Source organism: Lacerta agilis, chromosome 6 (assembly GCF_009819535.1).
Source record: "Lacerta agilis isolate rLacAgi1 chromosome 6, rLacAgi1.pri, whole genome shotgun sequence".
In the NCBI taxonomy this organism is placed as follows: domain Eukaryota; kingdom Metazoa; phylum Chordata; class Lepidosauria; order Squamata; family Lacertidae; genus Lacerta; species Lacerta agilis.
This window is the reverse complement of record NC_046317.1, coordinates 13,036,539-13,062,778: the sequence shown is the minus strand read 5'-3', so window position 1 is coordinate 13,062,778 and position 26,240 is coordinate 13,036,539. Positions and strand designations below refer to the sequence as shown.

At 40.6% G+C, this 26,240-nt stretch overlaps 1 protein-coding gene across 1 annotated transcript in view; it reads right to left on the bottom strand.

The window, feature by feature from the left end:
- Positions 1 to 343: 343 nt before the first annotated feature.
- CDC73 (cell division cycle 73) overlaps positions 344 to 26,240 on the bottom strand; it is a 113,428-nt gene continuing 87,531 nt past the window's right edge. Inside the window, exons 11-17 of the mRNA XM_033151398.1 lie at positions 20,614 to 20,671; positions 16,702 to 16,737; positions 16,407 to 16,494; positions 11,023 to 11,184; positions 7,253 to 7,353; positions 3,423 to 3,564; positions 344 to 2,173 (exon numbers count right to left, since the gene is read on the bottom strand). Of these exons, the coding sequence (XP_033007289.1) occupies positions 2,137 to 2,173; positions 3,423 to 3,564; positions 7,253 to 7,353; positions 11,023 to 11,184; positions 16,407 to 16,494; positions 16,702 to 16,737; positions 20,614 to 20,671 (624 nt within the window). The 3' untranslated portion in view covers positions 344 to 2,136. The remainder of the gene's footprint in view (positions 2,174 to 3,422; positions 3,565 to 7,252; positions 7,354 to 11,022; positions 11,185 to 16,406; positions 16,495 to 16,701; positions 16,738 to 20,613; positions 20,672 to 26,240) is intronic.

Here is a 26,240-nt window from a genome sequence, read left to right as displayed (position 1 = left end):
TCCAAAAATGTAAAAAAAAAAAAAATCCTTCCAGTAGCACCTTAGAGACCAACTAAGTTTGTTCTTGGTATGAGCTTAGCTACTGGAAGGAATTTTTTATTTTGTTTTGACTATGGCAGACCAACACGGCTACCTACCTGTTTCCAAAAATGTGACAGTGTTACAATCACAATTCTACAAACTTGTAAGATCTCCAACTTGTATGGTTCTTTTTTCATAAGTAAAAAATGGAAAAAATACAGTATGTACAAACAACAGTTTTAATTGCACCCCATCATTTAGGTTTAAGAGCAGCTCTGGCTCTTCATAGTGCTAAATAAAAGTGCTGGAAAAGTCAGTGTTGTGAGTGATTTCTGAAACCCCATTTTATTTTAAAAACACATTCCATTCCTGATTTAGTTCATCTAGTTCTATTGTGATATTCTTTCAAAAATACTACCATTGCGAACTCTTAACATTACTAAAAAAGCACTGAAAGGCTGAAAAATTGATACTTGCTCTAACTACAACAAAATAGAAGTCACAGTCTCCGTATATTAGAAATAAATATGAAAAGTATTCAGAAAGTCATTTAGATCTCAACTGCATCTTAAGAAGGAGATAGTAAGAAAAGCCTTAACAGTTCATTAGGAAACAATATACAAAGAACCAGTTGGAAAATGAAATAAAAGCAAAACTAAGGAAGAATATGGAGAATATTTTACTTCTGTCAGACCTCAGACACTCAGCATAAAAACATGGTTCTGGATTTGAAAAACAGAAATAAGTAGTTTCTTCATCTCAAAAAATCCATATGAAAGTAAACGGTGAAGGATCATTTTGCATGTCCACTGGTGTGCAGCACTCAGCAACTATATTGTAAAATGCAGATTCACAGAAATATCAGTATTTTCTTGCCTCTCCTTCGCTCATTCCTGATCAAGCAAACAGGTTCTTTGGTTACTGAAAAGTTTCTATCTCATGCGAATGCTGAAAAACTGGTTTAACCAGCTATAATTGGAACTTGGGTGACTTTGAATTTCTTATGGCACTGAGACTGGGTTCCTACATTACCCGGCAGAGTGGAATCCCATTCCTTTACACATCCCTGTGATACTGAGAAAAGCCCTGGACCTGTGGGAAGAATCTGCACTGCATCTCCTCACTTACGCCAGCACTGAACTTCAAAAAACGGGTCCCCCCCGCGTGGCTTGCTATGTTTCCCATACTGCCAAGGTAATTTAAGAAAAAAGTCTAAGGAAAAAATGATCTGCATGTATTGGGATTCAAAGAACTGGTTCTATTATTCCATTTAGCCAACTCAGATTTTAAAAATCCCAGACGCCCTGAAACTCTGGAAAATATTCTTGTGTGTGTAGAGTTTTATATACACCTCCATGCAAGGATTATGCACATGCAGTTTTAAATTAGGGAATTTGCAAGGAGGGTGTTTAAAATTCCAATGTATTCGTAATTACTCTTTTTACAGTTTTGGTAAACTATTATCATAACAAAAGAAGCCAGTTTGGATTTATTCATCCCTTTTCCAAAGTCTGAAAGAATATACAGTACATATACAGAATGACAATTTGATTCATCTAAAGCAGTCTTCACTTTGCTCAGTTCCTAGAGTTCTTTAGACTAGAAGGTAATACCAATCAAATCAAAAGGTTTTCCACAAGTGAAACGATAAAGCAAAGAACCAAGAGCTATGCTCAGAAGCAAAGTGATTTAGAACATCTACCTCTATCTCTATATATACATACACACACAAGTTCGTAACCTTTCATGAAAATCACCCTATATCCTATTGATGAACAGAAACGTTATTGTAAAAATGTTGCTAGTTTAACAAAATGGAGAAGAAATGGCTTGCTATCAAAATATACATTTGAATTGCAGGCTAGAAGGTTTATGCTATTAAAAAATAGTTTTAAGCAAAATCCCTTGCTTGTAATGACGACTGGCTGTGGGCTTGTCATTGCAACATGATGATCCAACAAGGTCTTATAAAAAGATTGAACAATGACTCCCTTCTTTATCTGTATAATGTTCTTGACAAATGCGGGCAAGAAGAACTCCTTCCTCTCTGTAGACCAGAGCAGTTTTCAAAGTTCTCAATCCAAAGTTTGAGAAAACAAAATGGCAGTCAAGAATTCAGAATCTCAAGTGGGATTTGTGTTTTATCATGTACCTGCAATGTAAAGAAAAATCACCATTGTAGAATATTGTAGCAGCTGCATAAATATGTAAATGTAGGCATGCATTTTCTCTCTGGCAAAAGTGACATTAACAACCCAAGATGTAAAAACTAAGCTAAGAAAAATGGTAAAGCAATAAATTGTTTTTTATCTCCTCTTTTGCATTTGCAACTAGCTATCATCCGTTCCAATTGCCCCCCCCCCCCAAATCTGCATGACACAGATGTGGTGTATAAACAACATACAACAACTAATTCTCCATCAATAGCTTTTTAAAGTAAATCTTTCACTACTCTGATTGACAGACTGAAAATGGTCTTCAGCGATAAATCGGAGGGCAGATGACATAAGCTGAAATAGTACTTGCAGAGTATTTATTTATTTAAAACGTTATTATCAGAAGCTCTTCAGTCAAAGTTCTAAGTGGCTTACAAAATAATATACAATACAATCCAGCAACAACAGATTTAGCAGGCAGTTAAAAATTTTAAGAGTAAAATGGAAACAAAACTAAAAAGCCTGGGCAATGTTTTTTTTAAAAAAATGTTTGCCTGCCATGGAAAGGAAATACAGATGGAATTCGACAAAATTCTATAGAAAGGGAGTTCCATAAACAGGTTGCTACAATGGAAATGACCTTGTCTCCAATCACCACCCGCATTACTTTAGATGATGGGGGACCCTAAGCAATGTTGTCTTAATGACAGGGCAAGTTCATTCAATAGTTCTTCAGGTATCCTGGTCCCAAGCCATTTGAGACTCTATAGGTTAAAATGTGCTTTGAAATGGTTTGGTACCTTGCGTGCGTTTTCCAAACTGGTGCAATCTACTCCATATGACCGATTCCAGATAATAATACTGCTGTATCTTTGCTCTAAATGTTTTACATCCCTAGATAACATGCTAAAAACTTTGTTACCTTAAGTTTGGATGTAAGTAATTGAGCCAGATCTCTAAAAATGGAGGATATAGTGCAAGGGGAGACATTTGTTAAGCTGTAGAAACTCTTTATGAGCTGCTATTGGTACAGGTTGGAGAAAAGGGTATTAGAGAAGAGAGCAGGAATCCCAATCAGTATAGATGCTCTTGTGTATAGCTAATTAATATGTAATTTGCAACACTGCAGCAAACTGGCCTTATGCGGTGGATATTTGACTATTGTTTTTAATAGCTTGCCAGTTTCAACAGGTGGCTTTTATTTAAAAATATAAATGCATTTCCCCCCTCCAGACTGATATTTACCTGTCCAATGTTTCCCAGAAACGCAGGAACACTGGTCTGTCCAAGTGCCGTTTGTGGTAACTGAGCTCTAACAGTGTTACGTCCCATTTCTGGACATTTGGATCTAGACGGACTTCATCGTATTTAAGGTGGAAAGCTTTGACTACAAAAGAAAGGAACGAGAAAAAAGAATGATAGGGGGTGATATCACAATTAAAATAACTCTTAACACCCAAACTCATTTTGGATGACTGTGAATCTGAAACAGAAGACACAACAAGACCAGGTTACACATGAGAACTCAAAGCAGTTGCCACAGGAGTGTGCAGGAATATTGTTGTACACGCAGCTAGGCTTCATTTTTGTGATCCACCTAGGAGCTTAAGATGGCAACTATGGTGCCTTTGTGAACTAGCCCTAATACCCAACTTTGTGTCACGAGTTTTTAGAAGAATACTCTGATTTCTGTCCTTATTCTGAGGAGCTGTTCCAATTGTTACATGTTTGTTAGGCCCACAATCCAATCAAATAAATGTTAATTGACTAATCATACACATTTTAATGAATAAATATCAAATATTTTAATGAATAAATATCAAATATAAATGTGCAATGTGAAAAAAATAGTATTTCTGAAGCTGGGCACACAGTTTCTTGGTTTTTGGATACATATATGTGTGGAAGCAGGCATCATCTTAGAAGAAGTATTCCCTCCTATGTGACGTAAAAGGGAAATGAAACTTTTAAAAGGCTACTTGCTACATGCAGTTTTTATAAGGACTTGTAATAAAAATGACATAGATTTAGCTGCCCAGTTAATTGGAGGCCCCCTTTTAGTCCACTGTAAGTTTTTTTACTGATTAATTCAACTGATGCAGAATCAGTTTACAATTCTTCCTATTTGTTGTTGGTCAATCACAATTTTTTGGGTAAAAGCTATGGCTTGACTCCACACTTTGCAGTTGCCCACTGAAGAGGGGGCAACTTGCCTGATTCCCACTTCTCATTGAATCCTCTGAAAATCTGCTGGGAGGGAACATTCTGGTATAGTATGGGGGAGATGCAGGGGATAAGCAAAAATATTCTCTTCTACTACATGAAAAGTTGGATAGTGACATTTGGAGCTAACCCATAACTTTGGTGTTTCAGAGTACTTAGACAGAAGTGTGTGTCCCCCACCACCACAAAAAAAAATGAGAACAAAACAAAACACATCAGCCCCGAACACTACCAATTTGGAAATATTTTTTAAAGTGTATTTAGCTTCCATGTTATATATAGTTTTGTTGTTTTCCCTCGGGCTAAAGGAATTTGCTTCATGGGTATTGCTGTGGGGTATGTGTGCCAGATAAGTTATAGAAATGATGTGCTGTTGTCAGCGGTCTCTGAGGCAGAAGTACAGCAAGGTGAATGGGACAATTATCCTGCATAAGAAGTCAGTGTGCTCATGTTTCGTTTCCAAAGAGGCTGCTTCAGTTCATCCAGGTCCACTTAAAAAAAATGGAAGTACTGCATTAAAACATGCCCTCTGAAGATCTCAACAATGTCTCAATTTCAGATGTCACAACACTACATTAGAGTAGCACTTAAATATATTACCTCTGTAATATGAGTCTTAACCATATGGCAGAGTTTGTAAAGTGATAGCCCCACCATAGCAAATCACCCATGAACTTGATCTTAAGATCAGCATACCGAACCATGGAAATTTTTATCCAATTGTTTCTACATTTTACATACAACACTCAAACACACACACACAAATGCATAGGACTTGCAACCACTATAACAAATTGCCTGAAGGTGGAATTTCTTCCATTAAAAACTTTTTTGGTATCAACAAAAAATCATTTAAGTACATCAACTTTATGTATCTAGGACATCTCCTACCATTTATAATAAAAATATTATTATCATACTATGTTATACCAACCTTTCCTTTTAAAGGAAGTACACGAAGTATATCAAGGATATATGCATTTACAAAGAAATCTATGAATGTCAAACAGATCCTTTGAGTTAGGAGCAAAATGTATTGAACAAGAATCAATCCACTAAAAGTGACCTTCAAGTTCAATAGACTTGCATTAACATGTGATTGCAAGTAGACCTTTAAAATGACATTCAGATAAAATATTCATATTGGTTAAAATGCCAAAATACGGAACTCTGCACTGAAAATATCTACTTCCATACAGACATCTCTGAAATGAAAGGATAAAAGAAATTATTCTCGACAAAAGCAATTGGTATATGGTCCAAAAATAAACAAATTATTTCACAAGAGGTCAAGTGCTGTAGCCTGGAAAACATAGGATAAAGAGAGTACTATTTTAAGCTTTGTTCAAGTGACACTTTATAGGATTTCAGCCAGCATAAAGTGTTATTGTGAGATACTGAGAAATAGTCTGATGTGCTCTATCTAGATGGGAGTTTAATCCTGGATTTGCATGATACATTTAGACTTTTTCTTGGATTTTACAGCAATCAGCTTTCTATTTATTTATTTATCCGAATTTTCAATCTACAGCAAACAATTCTAAATCTCTGTTAATCTTCCTTGTGGAAGAAAGCCAGTTTCCTTGTGGAAGAACTCTGAGCTTCTCTGCATGTATGAAAGTCAGGAGCGACGGGCTTCATTTAAATCCTAATGCTTCCCAGAGTAACATTTTGTCCCAGCAATTTTGATTTTCGCAACAACTTGAATGTATATGATGGAAGTTCGGCAGAACTGGATTGTTGCATTGTTTTTCAATGATGCAAGTGTGCTGGCTGAGGGACATAGTTCCAATCTAAAATAACGGATGGGAAACCGCAATACTAAGAAGTTCAGCTGCAAGTGATTAACGGAATATATGCCTGACTATTCTGTCAGGAGGTTTTAGTAGGCAGGGTTGCAAACATTTCTCCCCAGCAACATCCCTCCTCCCTAGCAATATAGATGAAAATGGATCCTTGGATGCTCATGTGTAGGTCCCAATTTTTCAGTTTGTGTATGTGCACACTGTTGCAGGCGAGATGAACAGTTCTTAAGCTGTTCTGTGGGAGAAGCAATTGTTTGTATTGAGTTACAGATGAGAAAAGAAGCTCAAAGGTCTACCATTCCCATGCAGAGCTAAGGAGCAGAAATCTGGAGCAGTTTGCAGAAGAAGAGTCACACCTGCTAACATGAAACTGAGATGCTTCTCAACCGTAAATTCCATCAAAACAATATAAAAATATTAGAAGTCCACAGCCCAAGGTAATTCAAATCAATGTGTGAATTTCAGCTCCCATCCCATCCTGCAGCTGCCTTAAGACCCCATTGTCTCCTTTGGCTACCAAAGTCAGAATGCCATAATGACACTAGAAGCAACAAATGGGAGAACTCTCTTGTCAAGATGTATCCATCACTTCATTGAGCCTTTCCTTGCCTCAATTCCTCCATGGTACTTTTCCTAAAGCCCTTCTCAACAACTTTGGCTCATCCTCCCAATCCAATGGGTAGGTCACTGCCCGTTTTTTATAGTGGGAATAGATCACAATCTCTAGGAAGTTGGACATGCCTGGCCTATACTATTCCTTCTTCCCTCATCTCTAGGGTCCCTGTCATGTAGCTTCCCTACACTCTGGTCCTCTTCCTAGTTTTTAGCCTGACCTTATGTGAATCCCAGCAAAAATGACAATTCATCATTCCCTCAGAGAAGCTTGACAGCAAACTTGTTCCCTCAGCAAATGCATGCTCTGTGCTACCAAACTAGCCTTGTGATCAGTGTCAGGTGAGTTAACGCCCCTATCAAAATAATACAATGTTGATAATTCATAATTGAAACACATGGCAGAGAATTAGCTGGTTGAAAATGAAGGCTTACTTTTTGCAAAAATATCAACAGGTGATCCATCAGGTAGCAACCATGGCCAGCCTTTGAACTGCCAAGCAGGACCTTGTACAAACACAGCCACAACACGATCCCTAAAAAGAGAAATATGAGAACAAAGAATACCACAATGTTCAGCTTAAAAATGTCTTTTACTTCCTGCAGTGTTCCAAAAGCTAAGAATTTATTCACATACAAGTTTTCTCCACCGCATAAGAACTTTGAACTGTTCACGTCTTGTGGATATCTGATCCCGATCTTATTAAATGTATTTAGACATTGAACTAATGCCTGGAAATCTTCAACAACAAAGCTAAGCAGGAACACAGACTGCACATGTAATCTCTCTCTCTCTCTTTAGTTGGAAAGAGTTTATTGTTGTTTCTTAAGATAGGAAATAGTTCCAGTGGAGAATTATTCGAATTTATTTATGCATTTTCAGAGACTTAATATACACATCTTACAGTTTCTTTTGTTAATCTCAAATCAAAAGACTTCCACCCTTCCATGGTTCCTTATTTATTCCTTATTATTATTTTTTGCTGCATATCCATTTAAAACAGTGGTACCTTGTTGTCAAACGTAATCTGTTCCGGAAGACCTTTCTACTTCCAAAACATTCGACAACAGAGGCGCAAAGGGCTGGCAGCAAAGTCAATGGAGAAAAAAAGGGGAAAAACGCATCGGAAGCTGTTCGACTTCCGAGGCATGTTCGAAAACGGAAGCAATTACTTCTGGGTTTTCTGCATTTGGCTTCCGAGACACTCGAAAACTGAGATACCACTATACCACTCAGATCATTCTATACTTATATCATACAGTTTTTAATTGCTGCTCATATTTCTAACCCTACTTGGAAATTTATTTGCTTGTTGTGTCTCTTTAAATACTTGCCAAAAAGCTCCCCCTCTTCCTGTATCCTTTTTAGGACATTTAATCTTAATCCATACTGAACCATGACCTTGACAGGTCACTATGAGCACAGAAAAAGGAGAATTGGGAAGCAGGGAGAAAAAGGTCATGAGAATTTCTCTTTTGCATTTCCCCAAGAGAGTTGCCAGATTTGTTTGCAGTTTGGAGAAAAGAAACATACTTTCTGCTAATTAGAAGTGACCCACTGTCGTCAGACCAACGCCCTTTTCATGGAAAAAACAATGGACAATGTGGATTTTGTAGACCCAGACAACTATGGAGCACTGCAGTTTAAGAGGATCTATAACTCAGTGCTCTCTTCATGAGTTCCCAAAGGAATTGAGTCCTCTTAGTAGTAGTAGTAATTTATTATTTATACCCTGCCCATCAAACATAAAAACTTCCCTAAACAGGGCTGCCTTCAGATGTCTTCTAACAGTCAGAAAGTTCTTTATTTCCTTGACATCTGATGGGAGGGCGTTCCACAGGGCGGGTGCCACTACCGAGAAGGCCCTCTGCCTGGTTCCCTGTAACCTCACTTCTCGCAGGGAGGGAACCGCCAGAAGGCCCTTGGAGCTGGGCCTCAGTGTCCGGGCTGAACGTTGCAGGTGGAGACGCTTCTTCAGGTATACTGGGCCGAGGCCATTCAGGGCTTTTAAGGTCAGCACCAACACTTTGAATTTTGCTCAGAAACATGCTGGGATTGTGCCAATTTGACACGGTCATGTTAGCAATCAAATATCCAATGAGAAGGTATGATGCCAGAATAGTTATTTCCAGAAATGAAAGTACAGGTTAAACTCGAAAAATTAGAATATTGTGGAAAAGTTCATTTATTTCAGTAATTTAACTTAAAAGGTAGAATATATGAGCTAGACTCATGACATGCAAAGCGAGATATGCCAAGCCTTTATTTGTTATAATTGTGATGATTATGGCGTACAGCTGACGAAAACCCCAAATTCACAATCTCAGAAAATTAGAATATTGTGAAAAGGTGCAGTACTCAATCCATAACATCTGCAAAGGGTTCCTGAGCCTTTAAATGGTCTCTCAGTCTGGTTCAGTAGGAATCACAATCATGGGAAAGGCTGCTGACCTGACAGTTGTGCAGAAAACCATCATTGAGACCCTCCATAAGGAGGGAAAGCCTCAAAAGGTAATTGAAGAAGAAGTTGGATGTTCCCAAAGTGCTGTATCAAAGCACATTAATGGAAAGTTATGCAGAAGGGGAAAGTGTGGAAGAAACAGGTGCACAAGCAGCAGGGATGACTGCACTCTGGAGAGGATTGTCAGGAAAAGACCATTCAAACGTGTTGGGGACTTTCACAAGGAGTGGACTGAGGCTGGAGTTAGTGCATCCAGAGCCACCACACACAGACGGATCCTGGAGATGGGCTTCAGGTGTCGTATTCCTCTTGTCAAGCCACTCCTGAACAAGAAACAACGTCAGAAGCGTCTTACCTGGGCTACAGAAAAAAAGAACTGGTCTGTTGCTCAGTGGTCTCAAGTCTTCTTTTCTGATGAGAGCAACTTTTGCATCTCATTTGGAAACCAAGGACGAAGAGTCTGGAGGAAGAATGGGGAGGCACACAATGCCAGATGCTTGAAGTCCAGTGTAGTTTCCACGGTCAGTGTTGATTTGGGGAGCCATGTCATCTGCTGGTGTTGGTTCACTGTGCTTCATTAAGTCCAGGGTCAATGCAGCCGTCTACCAGGAGATTTTGGAGCATTTCATGCTTCCTTCTGCAGACAAGCTTTATGCGGATGCTGACTTCATTTTCCAGCAGGACTTGGCATTGCCCACACTGCCAAAAGTACCAAAACGTGGTTCAATGCCCATGGGATTACTGTGCTCAATTGGCCAGCAAACTCACCTGACCTGAACCCCATAGAGACTCTATGGGGCATTGGCAAGAGAAAGATGAGAGACATGAGAACGAGCAATGCAGAAGAGCTGAAGGCCGCTATTGAAGCATCCTGGTCTTCCATAACACCTCAGCAGTGCCACAGGCTGATAGAATCCATGCCACGCTGCATTGAGGCAGTAATTGATGCAAAAGTGGTCCAAACCAAGTACTGAGTACATATGCATGCTTCTACTTTTCAGAGGTCCAATATTGTTCTATTTGCAATCCTTGTTTTGTTGATTTCATTTAATTTTCTAATTTTCTGACATTGTGAATTTGGGGTTTTCATCAGCTTTACGCCATAATCATCACAATTATAACAAATAAAGGCTTGACATATCTCGCTTTGCATGTCATGAGTCTATCTCACATATTAGTTTCATCTTTTAAATTGAATTACTGAAATAAATGAACTTTTCCACGATATTCTAATTTTTTGAGTTTCACCTGTAAGTGGACAGTACTTGGCTTCAAGGGGGCTGTAAGGTAAAGCTAAAGGGACCCCTGACCATTAGGTCCAGTCGCGGACGACTCTGGGGTTGTGCCGTTAATCTCGCTCTATTGGCCGAGGGAGCTGGCGCACAGCTTCTGGGTCATATGGCCAGCATGACTAAGCCGCTTCTGGCGAACCAGAGCAGTGCACGGAAACGGCGTTTACCTTCCCACCGGAGCGGTACCTATTTATCTACTTGCACTTTGACGTGCTTTCGAACTGCTAGGTGGGGCAGGAGCTGGGACCGAGCAACGGGAGCTCTCCCCGCCGGGGGATTCGAACCGCCGACCTTCTGATCAGCAAGCCCTAGGCTCTGTGGTTTAACCCACAGCGCCACCAGCGTCCAAAAAAAATATGGAACGCTTCATGAATTTGCGTGTCTCTGTATCCTAGCTCTATTGTCAGCAGCAGGGAAACAGCAACAGCAACAAAACTTCACCCTCCCTTACCAATCTTGAGGCATAAGTTTCAGAGGCTGATCAACCACACGATACGGTACTGTAACACTGACTGTAGTTCCACCAGGCTGCATCTGGTCTTTCCTTCTCTGTATTAAAGTTTCATTTTCTCGCTGGCAACCTTGCTTTTTCTTTTCATCAGATGGCACAAACCTTAAAAATAAGCATGGCGAGAAAATAAATAGACTGGGACTAATTGATTTGGTGCAGTCAAGGTAAAAGCAGACATTATGTAGTCAAGAGATTAACCAGAAATTGGACAGAATCACGGGGAACCACTGAACAATATAAGCTAACGGCGCCTCCAAATTGATCAAAATAATTTCAGAAAATCTCTAGACTACTCCAAAAAAGAGAGACACGTATGCTATTTAAATGGATATTTTACATCACAAATGGTGTCACTAGAAATAAATTCCAGATGGATAGATGTGTTCGTCTACACCTGAAAAGTAACCAAAAGTCCTATGGCACCTTATATACTAACAAAATTTATCGCAGCATAAGCTTTTGTGAGCCAGATCTCGCTTTGTCAGATGTAGGTGGGCTGTGGTCCACAAAGATTTATGCCACAATAAATTTGTTAGTTTGTAACGTTTCACAGGATTCAGTTTTTATTAAAGACAAGGATGACTTGGCAGTCTTGCAAAAAAGCCTACATGCTTAGGAGCCTAATCTTACAGCTCATTTTGGCTGCAAGGATGCGCCATATCAACTGCTAGGTGTCTCTCAGAAGAGAAGAAATCAAACTCTGTTAATTGACATGCATCAATTAATTTATATATATTCAAATTCATTAACCCCACAGCTGCCAAAGTAGCAACAACGGAGCAAGAAGGAACTTTCTCCCAGTTATTTGAACATTTCATGACATGTTTAGATGCATGGAAGATAATGTTCAGTAGTGCCATGGGAGGTAAACTCGAGTAAAAGAAGGAATCTGAATTAGATGAATCCGGAGAGGTTTTCATGACAGCAACTAATTAGGAACATAAATAGGGTGAAAAAGGAATGGTTAGACAGCTCATTGCCAAATCCCAATATATACATTTTAAGTTCTAGCAATATAAACAACTGAACACAAACATCATATTTAAACAATGCATTTATTGAATTTACTTGCAATTAATAGTTTCTTCTTAGGAATGGTCAATAGCAGTACAATTACTGACCAACAACTTTTTGAACTAGTGATCAAGACAATCTCTCCCGTTTAAAGAGAACACAGAAAGTGCACTATTAATATTCACATGCTGATCTCCTTTGCATTATGAAAATAATAATAAAAAGTTTTTTTGAAGGTTAACACCTATAATGCCTTAAACCTGGCTCTTTGATGAGATACCTGGAGAAACATGATGAAGTAAGGAAAATAGGAACTCCAGATCTGCTATATATGAGTACCTTTTCAATAAGAAGCAAACAAAACAACTTACTTCTGTTAGCTCAAGAAAATAAATCCATAAATAATGGCAATTTTGCCTGTCTATTTATCTATCTATCCGTCTGTCTGTCCATCCATCCATCCATCTGTCCACACACACACCTTCCTTCATCATAAGATCCCAGGGCAGTTTACAGAATAAAGATGAGAGTGAGCTAAGCATTTTTTTTCCTAAACCCCAATCAAATTAGTTTTGTCCACCTACAAATCCTAGTAACTCTTATTATCGCTGGAATTAAGTTTCTAGGAGGACAAATACAATAAAAGGCAAATCAGAATAAGTTCCTGAAAAATAATAACAATAATAATAATTTTATTTTATCAATAAAGGTGACAAAGCACAATTTCAACATTTGTGTGTGTGTACACATTATGGTTAAAATTCTACAAGGCAGTATGTGGACCGAGAACTCCCAGAAGTGCAAGCTGGATTTCGAACGGGCAAAGGAACCAGAGACCAAATTGCAAATATGCGCTGGATTATGGAGAAAGCTAGAGAGTTCCAGAAAAACATCTACTTCTATGCTATGGTTTTCCCAGTAGTGATGTATGGAAGTGAGAGCTGGACTATAAAGAAGGCTGATCGCCGAAAAATTTATGCTTTTGAATTATGGTGCTGGAGTAGACTCTTGAGAATCCCATGGACTGCAAGAAGATCAAACCTGGAAGGACAGATCCTGAAGCTGAGGCTCCAATACTTTGGCCACCTCATGAGAAGAGAAGACTGCCTGGAAAAGACCCTGATGTTGGGAAAGATTGAGGGCACAAGGAGAAGGGGACGACAGAGAACAAGATGGTTGGACAGTGTTCTGAAAGCTACCAACATGAGTCTGACCAAACTGCGGGAGGCAGTGGAAGACAGGAGTGCCTGGCGTGCTCTGTTCCATGGGGTCACGAAGAGTCGGACACGACTAAATGACTAAACAACAACAACAGGGTGTGTACACAAGAAAACATGGCATCTAAACGTTAGCTGACCCACGTCCCTCATTTTTAATTACTTTCAACTTAGCAGCATTTCCTTGAAAATGCATTTTAAGGCATTCCATATTCTTTTCTTCAGTTCAGCACTGTCTCAGTAACACTTCCTGCAATAAGTGGAGAACTATGACATTATCCCAACATGGGTAACATGCCACTGGGTGAAGGCAATCAATTACAAAACTTGAGAACATAACGATGGGAAATCGTTATGCTCCAGGAATTCCTAACTAAGAAGCCAACCTCCTTTCTTGGTTTGGGACTCATAAGAGAAGAAATTGAAGTGGCAAACCACCAACAGACTTGGAGCTGACGTGGCTCAGTATTGTTAGGAGATTACTTATTTTTTCATCCACACCGGGTCAAAATATAATTCACAAATTTTAGATACCGTATATACGCGAGTATAAGCCGACGCAAATATAAGCCGAGGCACCTAATTTGACCACAAAAAACTGGGAAAACTTATTGACTTGTGCATAAGCCGAGGGTGGGAAATGCAGCAACTACTGGTAAATTTCAAAAATAAAAATAAATAAAATTACATTAATTGAGACATCAGTAGATTAAATGTTTTTGAATATTTATTTCAAAGAAAAACAGGGGCAAGAAGTTCCATAGGCTTGACTCTGCACCACAGGAATAAGCGCTTTCTTTTATTTGCCCCCTCCCCTCTTCCAACAGTTAGGCTTTCCTTTTTATTTCTTTGGTGTATTTTATGTCCAATATTTCCATCCCCCTACAACCTCTATCAATAAATGGGACTGATTCCTGAGTGTGAGGGGGTTTATTTTCAGGCCCTTTTCTTCCCTCCCCAAAGAACCCTCCCTTCCCAAACAGCCAAGCTGTGAATGGATCCAAAGGAAGATAAGAGTTGCAGAGCTCCTGTGACCTTGCCTCCTCCTGGGCTTTGCAGAGAGGAGGGGGGCAAGAGCCTCTGTTCCTTGACTTGGGGGTCCTCCCTGCACCCTCCCCTTCATCCCAGGGACCCCCCTCTTCTCCCCAATGGACCCTTTGCAAGATGAGCAGAGACTCACTGGATTCAGGAGGCGCCAGGGATGCAGCACGTGTAGAAAAGAGAGACAAAGGTCCAGCGCCAGGGATGCAGCACGTGCAGAAGAGAGAGACAAAGGCCCCCTCCTCCTTTTGTAGGTGGGCTTGGTATTTCCTGACCTCTCTAGGAATCCCACTCAATCCTTTTTAACCCTTGGCAAGCCAGTGCCCCCAGCTTCTCTGATCCTGTCCTGTGCCTTTTGCAGGAAAGAGCTTCTCTCCACTTCTCTCCCCCCCCCAACTGACAGAGGGGGAAGCATTGTGCAGTGCTTCTCCGATCCTCCATTCTGTGCCTTTCTGCTGGTGAGTGGAGGCAGAGGCGTCTTTACCCTTCCAGCTTGTGTCTAGAGGCGCTAGGACCTCGCAGACAGCTGCAAATGCACGGGATGGGATCGTGCGGGACCCCCGTCTCAGATCTCCATCCTGCGCATTTCCTGGTGGGGTGGGGGGGAGGGAAGCGGAGAGAAACTCTTTCTCTCCGCTTTTCCTACCCAACCACCTCGCAGACAGCTGCAAACGCACAGGAGGGGATCGGAGAAGATGCCCCCGTCCTGCACATTTCCCGGTGGGGTGGGGGGAGGGAGAAGAAAGCGGAGAGAAGCTCTTTCTCTCTGCTTTTCCTTCCCCACCGCCCGCCTCACTTGCGCATAAGCCGAGGGCGACTTTTTCAGCCCAAAAAATGGGCTGAAAAAGTCGGCTTATGCGCAAGTATATACGGTAAGCAAAATATGGAAGGACAGTGTGATGTTGGCAATTTCCCAGACTTCTTAAGTAATATCATAATAAAAGCCATGTGCTGTAAGAATTGCTCTTTTTTTTAAAAAAAAACACCAAAAAAACCCCATACCTGTCACTTAGATCTTTATTAATTAGTTGCTCCACAGATGCTCTTACCAAAAAACAAAGCAAGGTACATTGTCCATACCATTTATGAGAATATGCCAGACAACTTGGATCATGCCTGCTATTCTCATCCTTGTATCTCAGAGATAAAACCCACTGTGATACACAGAACAGAGAACAGGAAACACAGTTGGATGCACAAACTAATTTAAATGGAAGGTGAGATTTTCCTTCTCTAATTTGGGGGTGTAAAATATACAGGCAGAGATGAAAATTAGACTGCCAGTCATGACAGTCACACACTGATTTGCCAGACTACAAAGAATTGCTCCTCAAGGTCACATATCTTTAGTGGCAAAACACTGCATTCATGGGTTGATAAAGGGATAGGACTAATAGAAGTACAGAAACAGTTGCAGCCTCCTGAGGACCATAAAAGACGCGTAGAAAGAAGGGCAGAACTTCAAATACAAAACCTGCAAATGTCTGATTTGCTCGCATTCCAGCTACCAGGTCTAGGAAAGAGATTCTTCTTGCAACACATTTTTTTATTTATAATTTTATTATTTTGATGTTGAAAACTAAAACCTAAAGTATAAGCACAATGTAAAGGAAAACATTAGAAATATAAATCAAATTAAAATTCATACAATATACGAAAACAGAGCCTAAGCGCACAAGCTTCAACCACTGTACTGATTTGTGAAAGGAAAGGCTGAAAATCTAAAGTAATCTTTTTTTCTTTTTTTTCTTTTTTCTTTTAAAAAAGGCTTTTAAAAAGCAAATCCATATTTTTGTTCAGATCTGAGTGCACCTCTGGTGTCCACATGCTTTCTGCATGGAAGTTAAGAGGTTCTGTAGAACTCACAATCATAGTTTGTTGTGTTTCTTTTGTTTCTGCTAATGAACCTATGCTGTAGTCACCAATTTTGTCATAAAAAATTAAAATACCGCTGATATAAAATAACATGGACTGTTTCTATAATAACTTACAACTTCAGCTACATTTTTTTACACCTGATTTTTATGAAGCATATATTACTCAGCTACTTACTTTAGATCCTGCAGAAGATCTTTTGCATTGAGCATAGTTATTAAAGAGGTGGTAGCTGCTGGAATAATGATTATGGGTGTTCGAGATCCTGTAGAGAGATAATTTAAAAAAACAAAACAAATAGCAGATGTAATTTTAACAAAATGCCATTCTCATCATCATTATTATCCCTTGCTCTGCAGCTTAATTTTTTTTTTGAAAGAATGCAGAACTAATCGTAAATCCTTACTTCGTATTTGCCACGTAATATAGGCTGTTTATGATTAAAGGGCTTACGAAATTAGAAGCAACTCACCTTTTTTCTGGTTTGGAGGTGGTCTTGCTTGGGAGACTGTGCAGAGGAAAAAAACATCACAAAATCATTGCTTTATATAACAATTTTTGATTCTGGATAAGATTAGTCAAATTTATTAGCCTGGCATAATAATTCCTTAATTCACTTCCACGTGGTGCCACTTGGTTACTATTTGCATTAATGCTGCAGTAGAAATGTGAGTTTTAAGAAGCACTCACAACTCTTGTGATCCCGCATGAGATTCGAGAGCAGGTAACTAACACGGGGGGAACTCTTTTTCTCTGAATATTTTCAAATCCATTCCCTGAGAAACACTGGACAATATTTTCCTCTTCTAAATCACAGTAGCATAGCAAATGCCATGACATTTTGTTCCTACAGTGTGGTGAGATTGCATCCTTAAGAACTTGTTCATAATTTCCTCCAGCAGGGGAACATTTGTATCTCCACCAACAGTTACCAGAAACGTGGATTTTATTCTAACCCAGGAAATTTAAGACTGGGTTTGAAGTTGGTTACAAATTCTGATTAGCAGTGAACTATTGCTGATACTGCTGAAGACATGATGAGGTTAAGGTTGAAGAGGGGAAATTTGTGAGGGGAATTCTGAAGACTGTTCCCAACTGATATGCCATCTTATAGCCCATGTTTATGGCGAAGTGGTAAAGATTCTTATCAATATGCACAGCTGAAGTTGCTACTGTAAGGCTATATTCTTAATTATTTTACCTGTAATAAGTAATTCTTAATTATTTTACCTGTAATAAGTAATAAAGGCAGACATAACACCATTTTAACTAGAGAATCTAATAGTCCGGTGGCTACTTTGGGTTTTAAGAATAGCTTCCCAAGCTGAACATGCAGAGCTTCCGTCAGTGCAGAAAGGAATTGTGATTGTATTCCTTAAATTATTTTGTGTTGATTTGATACCTATGTGTTTTACATAATCCCTGTACAAAATTGGCATACGGTATAATGAAAGAAATTGCCCAATTCAGCAAATGTTCAGACTCGAATGTTGTACACTGAGGAAGCAAATGAAAGCTCACCAACCGAACACCAACAAGTAACTTTTCGGGTTTTACAAAAATGGAGTGCAACTCACAACTTCCCAAGACTGCGGGGTGGTGCACTGTGGGTGACTACTTCGAGGGCCGAGGAAATCTCTTTGCAGTCTCAGCACCATGAGCAGCTGGGAAAGGCAATTGCCCAATCCTAAGTATGCCTGAGGGATGGGTGTGGTGCTGTGGTCTAAACCACTGAGCCTAGGGCTTGCCGATCAGAAGGTTGGCAGTTCGAATCCCCGCAATGGGGTGAGCTCCCGTTGCTTGGTCCCAGCTTCTGCCAACCTAGCAGTCCGAAAGCACATCAAAGTGCAAGTAGATAAATAGGTGCCGCTCCGGTGGGAAAGTAAACGGCGTTTGTGTGCGCTGCTCTGGTTTCGCTAGAAGCGGCTTAGTCATGCTGGCCACATAACCCGGAAAAACGTCGGCTCCTTCGGCCAATAAAGCGAGATGAGCGCAGCAACCCCAGAGTCATTTGCGACTGGACTTAACGGACAGGGGTCGCTTACCTTCACCTTTTTAAGTATGCCTGAGGTTTGAAAGGACATGAGAGCAGCACCCTGCAGTGTTGCCATGTAGAGGGGCAACTGTTGGCTTAACCCATCACACTTTAAGAGAACAGCTGCAGCTATATAATTACTTACTTTACTAAGTGCTTTCAGGATTGCGTCAACGCTGACTTCAAATTTCATAGTACACTACCTATGAAACTCTGTTAAGATCCCATGATCACTGGTGGTACTGTATAAATATATAAGACTACTAAAGAAATTAAACCATTTTGTAGTGAAATCCTGAGGGAATGCTTTCTTCAGATGCTTCATGGCACTTTGCTTATTTCTTTGTACTCTGCAGGATGGAAGGTCAGCTGTGATATGGGCCACCCTTTGTACTGACGAAGGCCTGTACAGGCCTTTCAGTTAATATGTGTGAAATCGCATCTGGCAGTGTGACCCCCATGTGCAACGGCTTATCCAGATGTATTTCTGCTGTTGCTATTTCTACCCTTTTCATATCATTGCCCGTCAGTTCCAAACACATTCTTATTCTCAACAGCCTGGGGAGATAAATATGACAGGCAGTATGACCTTTCTAAGCATAGGCGCATAGCTGCAAAGATAACATAACCAGTAAAGAATTCCAATACCATGCCACTCTAACTACATTAGCATTCCATCTTAAAATATCTTTTAGATGATGCTCATTTTAAAGCAAAGGCAAAACCAAACAAAAACACCTATTCCTGCCGATTTTGCATCTGGAAAAGTGTACAGTCATTTCCATTAGGAGGGCACAAGGAGCTGTTGCAATGAAGATGCCAAACAAATTCATCCAATTCACATTGAATCCCCCCCCCCCAATTATTTTATTCTCCTAACTTCTCTTTATTCTATAGGTACTTAGTACCTATTTAACAGTATTATTCTTTCCCCAGCCTGTCATCACGATCCAGTCAGCATTTGGTGCTAAAAATACTCGCATGGCCTTGCAGTATTTACATAGCCTCCATTCTTAGCATCAGTTCAAGAGATAAAGGTAAAGGTAAAGGGACCCCTGACCATTAAGTCCAGTCGTGTCCGACTCTGGGGTTGCGGCGCTCATCTCGTGTTACTGGCCGAGGGAGTTGGCGTACAGATTCCGGGTCATGTAGCCAGCATGACAAAGCTGCTTCTGGCGAACCAGAGCAGCGCACGGAAACGCCGTTTACCTTCCCGCCGGAGCGGTACCTATTTATCTACTTGCACTTTGACGTGCTTTCGAACTGCTAGCTGGGCAGGAGCTGGGACTGAGCAATGGGAGTTCTCCTCGTCGAGGGGATTCAAACCGCCGACCTTCTGATCAGCAAGCCCTAGGCTCTGTGGTTTAACCTACAGCGCCACAGCTGTTAATTGTCAGCATAAACTGAGTATTTCTCAAGGGTTTTTGACATCCACTATAGCTTGAATTTAAATTGCCAGACACTTGTTTTGCACAGTGATCTTGGGAGCTGTAGTTCTGCAGAGGTCTAGGTGCCTCAAACAACAGTCTTGGCACCCTCACCAAACTACAACAGCCATAATTCTTTGCGGTTCAGCAAGCCAAACTCTATAGTACTGTCATGCCCTGACTCGGGTTCAATCACCATTCACCATTAGAAATATTTGTATGTATGTCCCAGAGGTGCTTAGTTCAAGACATAATGGTTGTTAAAAACCCCTGTCTAACTTTTTAAAGCCAGAGACCAAAAGTATTTTCTACAACTAATGCATACTAAAATCAGTGTGGCTTTAAAGCCAGGTCATGCATTTTGTGCTCTATTGCTTCCTGCGGACAAGACATAAGAGCTTCTTGCTGTGAGTGCTTATGGATAAGGATACATACCACTCAGGTTAAGAGCCTAGATGGGTTAAAGAGTGAGGGAGAAAGGTCTTAACATGCTCAAATGCCACAGAGTAAGAGCCTGTTGGAACAGAGTGGGGCTCTCTTTGTGTGTGAGAGAGAAAAAGAGTGAATAGGCTGCCTTGGTGGAAAATGGGATAGGAATTATTCCTAGTCCATTGCTGGCTTAATTTCTTTGAATGTCTTGCATTGTTGGCATTTTTACCTAGATATCTGGCCAAAGTAGAAATTTTTACTTTTGTCGCTGTAGTTTTTGCTTGTTTATCTTATGTCAGAATTGTTAATTTGTTGTTTATTGGCTCTGTTTATATGATTTTGCAATTTTTTGCACATTGTTGCTTTTCTCTTTTTATTTTATTACCTGCTCCGAGTTTGAAAATATTTACTGAAGAGCAGGATATAAACACTGCAAATGAATTAATAAATAAACACATACACATGAAATACTGATTTTAAAACGTAGATTTACCTGGTCTTGGCACAGGCTGGGCTGCTGGGGTTTGGGTCTTCCGTGCTGAAGCTCCTTCCTTTAGAAAGAGGAAAGTCAGCCTTTAATAAAATAAAACTTTTGATTCATGTACACGTAATCACTCTCCCTCTCTCTCTCCAGGAAAACGATTCAAGCAAATGATTAATAAGACCAGCATCTTCTTCCAGCATCTTTTTACACAACCAATGTAATATATGCTTTAGAAGGCCTGAAAGTTATGTTTAGAAAATAATCAAAGGCAGAGAAAAAGTTTAAATATAGCAACATTTGGACTCTTAAATAAAAAATGGTGACTCCACATTTTTTTTTAATATGGCCACAGCTACTTTTACACCACACCCACTTTTATGGTTGGGATCCCAGAGGGTTGATCATGGGTCAATAAAGCCTTTGACATGAAACCAAGTTGGCCACCGCTGATTTATTGTCAACCATGGAACGTGGTGATGGCCACCAGGTTAGACAGCCTGTAAAGGGAATCAGACAAATTCATGGAGGATAAGGTTATCAACAATGACTATAGGCTACCTCAAGGACCAGAAGTAGCATCTACCTGAATACTAGAACCTAGGGTACAACAGCAGAAAATGGCTATTGTTTTCATATCCTGTTTGTGGGCTTCTCAAAGGTATCTGGGCTGATCATTGTGGGGGGAAAAATGCCGGACAAGATAGCTAGGTGTTAACTACTGCTATGTTCCTGCTTATTCACTTGTGAAATGCCACTGGATAACGGCTGCTGATATCAATTCAACTATCTAATGCAATATTAAGTTATGAAGGTTGAAACTCATTAGACGTGGTTGATGGAAGTCCTAGGCTTATAGCCAAAATGTTGTATTAGATGAGAGATGTTATATTTTGTGTGTGTGTGTGTGTGTGTGTGTAATTTGTAAAAAATTATCAGTGAATGCCTTCACATGTGAAAGTCTTTCAACTAAACATATCATCACAATTACACATATCCGAAAACCTCAAAGCAGAATGCTCTCAAATGAATGCATTCATGACAAATGAGAGGCAAGCTTACACAACATAAAAATTATTTCCATTTTGGGAAACGATCACCTGTAAATGGGCCCTTAGATTCTAATATACAGATCTAAATAGGAAAACATTCAGAAGAATGTCAAATGAAGTCATTGCTTGTCTGCAAGCAGATTACATCACCAGCAACTATGCTACAAGTATTACTGCTACACAGTTTCTATTCCTTTTAATACAACCTGAATGGAATACAGGAAGGCAGCAAGTCCCACTGTACTGAATACAATTTGAATAGCAGCAGCATCTGGCGGATTACATCCTTGATTGAATTTGTATCCTTTTTTTTTTTACAACAGGTACTGTTATATGAAATCTGAATTAAATGTTCTCTCATGATAATTAAAACCCAATATGGCTCTTTGAAACAATCGTCTATGAGTCAAAGATACACAGTGGGCCATCTCTCATTCGTCCGGCTGATAAAGACTAGAATTTAGTTAAATATCTCCCTACAGAACTTCAATAAAACATGTCTGATTAATTACATATGGTGAACAAATCATTGCTTGGCATACAACCACCAGCTTTTGCAATGTGCGAAGCACAGTATCCAGTCTCCTTCTCTTTCACAATGGTATCACCCAGGATTTAAAGCAAACAATTTATTCCCAAATATCTACAACCTGCCAGTCATGAAATGACATTTTGCATAGGAAGCTGCAATCCTAGATGTGACAAATCATTACTTCACTCACACAACACGCATCTATGCTCTATAGGAAAGGCATTTTACCACTGTTCACTTGGTTTAACTGGACAGTGCATATAGAATGCCTTGATTTTAATCAATAAGGGGAAATGAATCAGCCAGGCGGAAGGAAAATTCACCACCATTCCCTTTCTGAAAGCAAGATACAGTGGTACCTCGGGTTACATACGCTTCAGGTTACAAACTCTGCAAACCCAGAAATAATGCTTCAGGTGAAGAACTTTGCTTCAGGATAAGAACAGAAATCGTGCTCTGGTGGTGCAGCGGCAGCAGGAGGTCCCATTAGCTAAAGTGGTGCTTCAGGTTAAGAACACTTTCAGGTTAAGAACGGACCTCCAGAACGAATTAAGTACTTAACCCGAGGTACCACTGTACAAAAGTCTGTCTTTGGAAGGGAAAGACTTCGTGAATATTAAAAAGATGCAATACTAGAAGTTATCTAATCAATAAAAATCTGACAAAGCTCTGAGACTGAATATGGTGGCAGCTCCATTCATAGCTCCATGGCTAGATGAGTATTGCAAATGGTTGTGTATGGGGGCTGCTTTGCTGCAGGGAAGGTTCAGCTAGTGCTTGAACACAGCAACGTCTTCTAATGGAGTAAGTTGCCAAGAACATAACGCAACACTGATTCAACTATCTGCACTAATTCTGGATGTAAGGATAGTTTAGACTTCCGAAACCCCAAAGGCTTGTGCGATGCAAACCCAGGAACATCGCTGCCACCCATTCTTCACTGCCATTTTAAAGATCTGCCAAGATATTCCACTACTGCATGAAGCAGTGCCAGTGCCGTTTTTTAAGAAGTCACGGTTTGACAAACCATTATTGGGGCTGTTCTCTTCTCTAGATCTTCCTGCACCACTACTCCAAATTCTAAATTTATTTACCCTAATAAACACACGTTTTGAACCATGCGGGGGGAACCACTGGGGGGAGGAGATGGATAATAAAATAAAATATAGTAAAAGCAACATTTCTTGGCCACTTTTCTTATGAAGTAACACTAAGCGATTTACATTAAAAACCAGTTAGAAACAAAATAAAACCTAGAAGCATAGCAAAATAAATAAAAGGCCAGAACACTAACTTTGAATAAATATGACAGGCCAGGCTTTTCAAACCTGGTGCCCTCTAATCATCCCTGACCAATGGCCATGCTGGCTGTGGCTAATGGCAATTACAGTTCAAAACATCTAGAGGGCACTAAGCTGCGACAGGCCTTACTAGAATGTTTCCAAAGAGAACCTATTTGTTGTAGCCCATTATACACACCAGTGATGAGAAACAGATCACAGGTTCTTCAGAAAGGCATGCTGTTTCATAACACACATAGGCTTCCCCTTGCAAACATCCATGCCTCAAGCATCCATATATGTCAGGGTGCAACCCTGTTCAGTATATGATTCCCCTTCACACAATGAACTGACAAGGGCTGCAATTTGATCTTATTCGCAACTGGGGGTGGGATGTTTTAGCAGCCATGGAAGGGTTTCATTTGATGTTATCCATTTTATGGCTTTCTTGCTGCTTGTTTTTAATTCTTCTGCCTCACCCTTCTGAGTTTTGGCCTCTTGAGAGCTTGACAACCAGGGACTACAACACCACTGAAGCAGTGCTAAGTCAGGGTACAAATGCCCCCCCCCCACGTAATTAGAACGCTATATGTACACAGAGCAATTCAGGAAACTAAAGCCTTTTGCCCCAGCAGCATACTACAGTTGTACCTCAGGTTACAGACGCTTCAGGTTACAGACTCCGCTAACCCAGAAATAACGCTTCAGGTTAAGAGCAGAAATCGTGCTCTGGCAGCGCAGCGGCAGCGGGAGGACCCATTAGCTAAAGTGGTGCTTCAGGTTAAGAACGGACCTCCAGAAAGAATTAAGTTCTTAACCCAAGGTACCACTGTACAGGGTTGCATGCAATGCTAGCTAGCCATGCTCAGAGCAGATCCACTGAAGGTAATGGACATGACTAACTTAGTTCTTCTAGTTGCTATACTCTCAGCAGAACTTAGCTGGATGCAACCTGAAAATTGTACTGTCCTTTTAGCTGGTCTGACATATACACCACAAACCACCAAGATAGAATAGGAGAGCAGAGGAAAAGAAAGACAATTCTACTGTTCTTGGACAATGTGGTGCCTGAAGTGTACTCAAGGTGCAAAACTGCCACCAGCTATATATTGCAATTATAACTTATATGAAATCAAATCATCTGGGAGAGCTACACTCATACTGCCCAGAAAGGAAGCCGTCATATACAAAGTCAAACTTTGTCTACAGTGACTGGCAACAGCTGTCCAGCGTTTCAGGCAGCGGTGTTGCCCAGCTCTACCTGGAGATGCTGGGGATTGAAATCTTAGATTTTCTGGGTGGTGACAGGGGGTTACAGAGGGCTGCAATGGGAGGAGGAAATGAAAGGTTTGTTGACTTTATTTTTTAAAGACGTATATCTCACCTACTTTCAGAGGAATTCAAGGCAGCTAACAAGTCATGGCGTGTCCAGACTTTGTCCTCATCAAGCTGTTTGTATTCCAGGCTCTTTGTTTTCACCCTGGTTATTTCCCCCCCTAGATGTGTGGCAATATTTCTGTAACACACAACTGCAGCACTAGCTTGCTTAGTGTACACAAGCAAACCACTGCCGAGGTTTTTAAAGAGCTCCTTGCCTTTAAGCAAACACTTTCTGTTTGCAGGTTTAGATTGTTTTATTACTTCTCAAGAGAGCAGAATCTATAATGAGGCAAACTGAGCATTGCTCCTCATCAAGAGGGGAAGGAAAGAAAGCAAATTGCTTTAGGTGGCAAATGAAGGGCACACCTTTCTCCCCCCCTGCTACTACACCTGCTTCTACACACAACCACAACTACAGCTGCTGCTGGCCGCTGGCTATTGTTTCTTTGAGCTGGCTTTTGGGCACTGGGATGAAACAGCTCACTCGATTCCTGGGTGGAGTAAGCTGCCACTCTATAAAACAAAAAGAATGGAGGGTGAAAGAGCACCAAGCTGCTTTATGAGTTCCTTGAGCTATTTGCTTTCCCTGTACTGCTTCTCCCTCTCCGTTCTTCCAATTGGCTGGAAGGAGAAAGGGAGAGGACAGAGCATGATGATGGTGGTAAAACCAGCAAGGAGACTGTTTCACTGTGGCTATGGCAGTGGCAGTGGTGGGGACACGGTGCTACTTACCACCTTGCACAGTCAGATGCCTAGACATGGTAGCTGCAACAGAAACGGTTTGCCTGTTGCTGTTAGCAGAATCTGCACAGTGTTTTGGGCTGGCCAGTAGCGGCATGTCATCTGCCTGCCCCCAGCAGAGCCAGCCTTGCAGACTAAATGAGGTGTGTGTGTGTGTGTGTGTGTGTGTGTGTGCTCTTTCCCATTCAAGAAAGCTAATGCACAAGGCACCAGCATTCCTGCCGGGTTGCAGTTTAATTGCTCACTGTTGTAACACAGTTTGCTTTACTTCTTCGCCCTCTTGATGAGGAGCGGGTTCAGGATTCTGGGTTTCCCTTCTCATTCCGCTTTACGGAGTCCCTTCAAGCTGCACTTGCTAATTCCATCTCTCCAACAACCCTCCACATCCTAGCTGCTGTCTTGGCATTTTTTCCGATATAAAGAAACAAGTAAGAGAACATTCCCCAAGGATCCCCCGCCTTTCCCAAATTTACTGCCCCCCCCCCCAATTGCACTGAATAGCAGCTTGCCTGCTTTTCTGGAGAGCTGAGCAATGAAATACAAAAGAACAACACAACTTCCTTCTCCTTTCATTTCACTTGGCTTTCTCCCTCTACACAGCATTCAAGTTTGCTAAAAAAATAAGTGCTACTATGTTGGGGTGTGGGGGAGGAA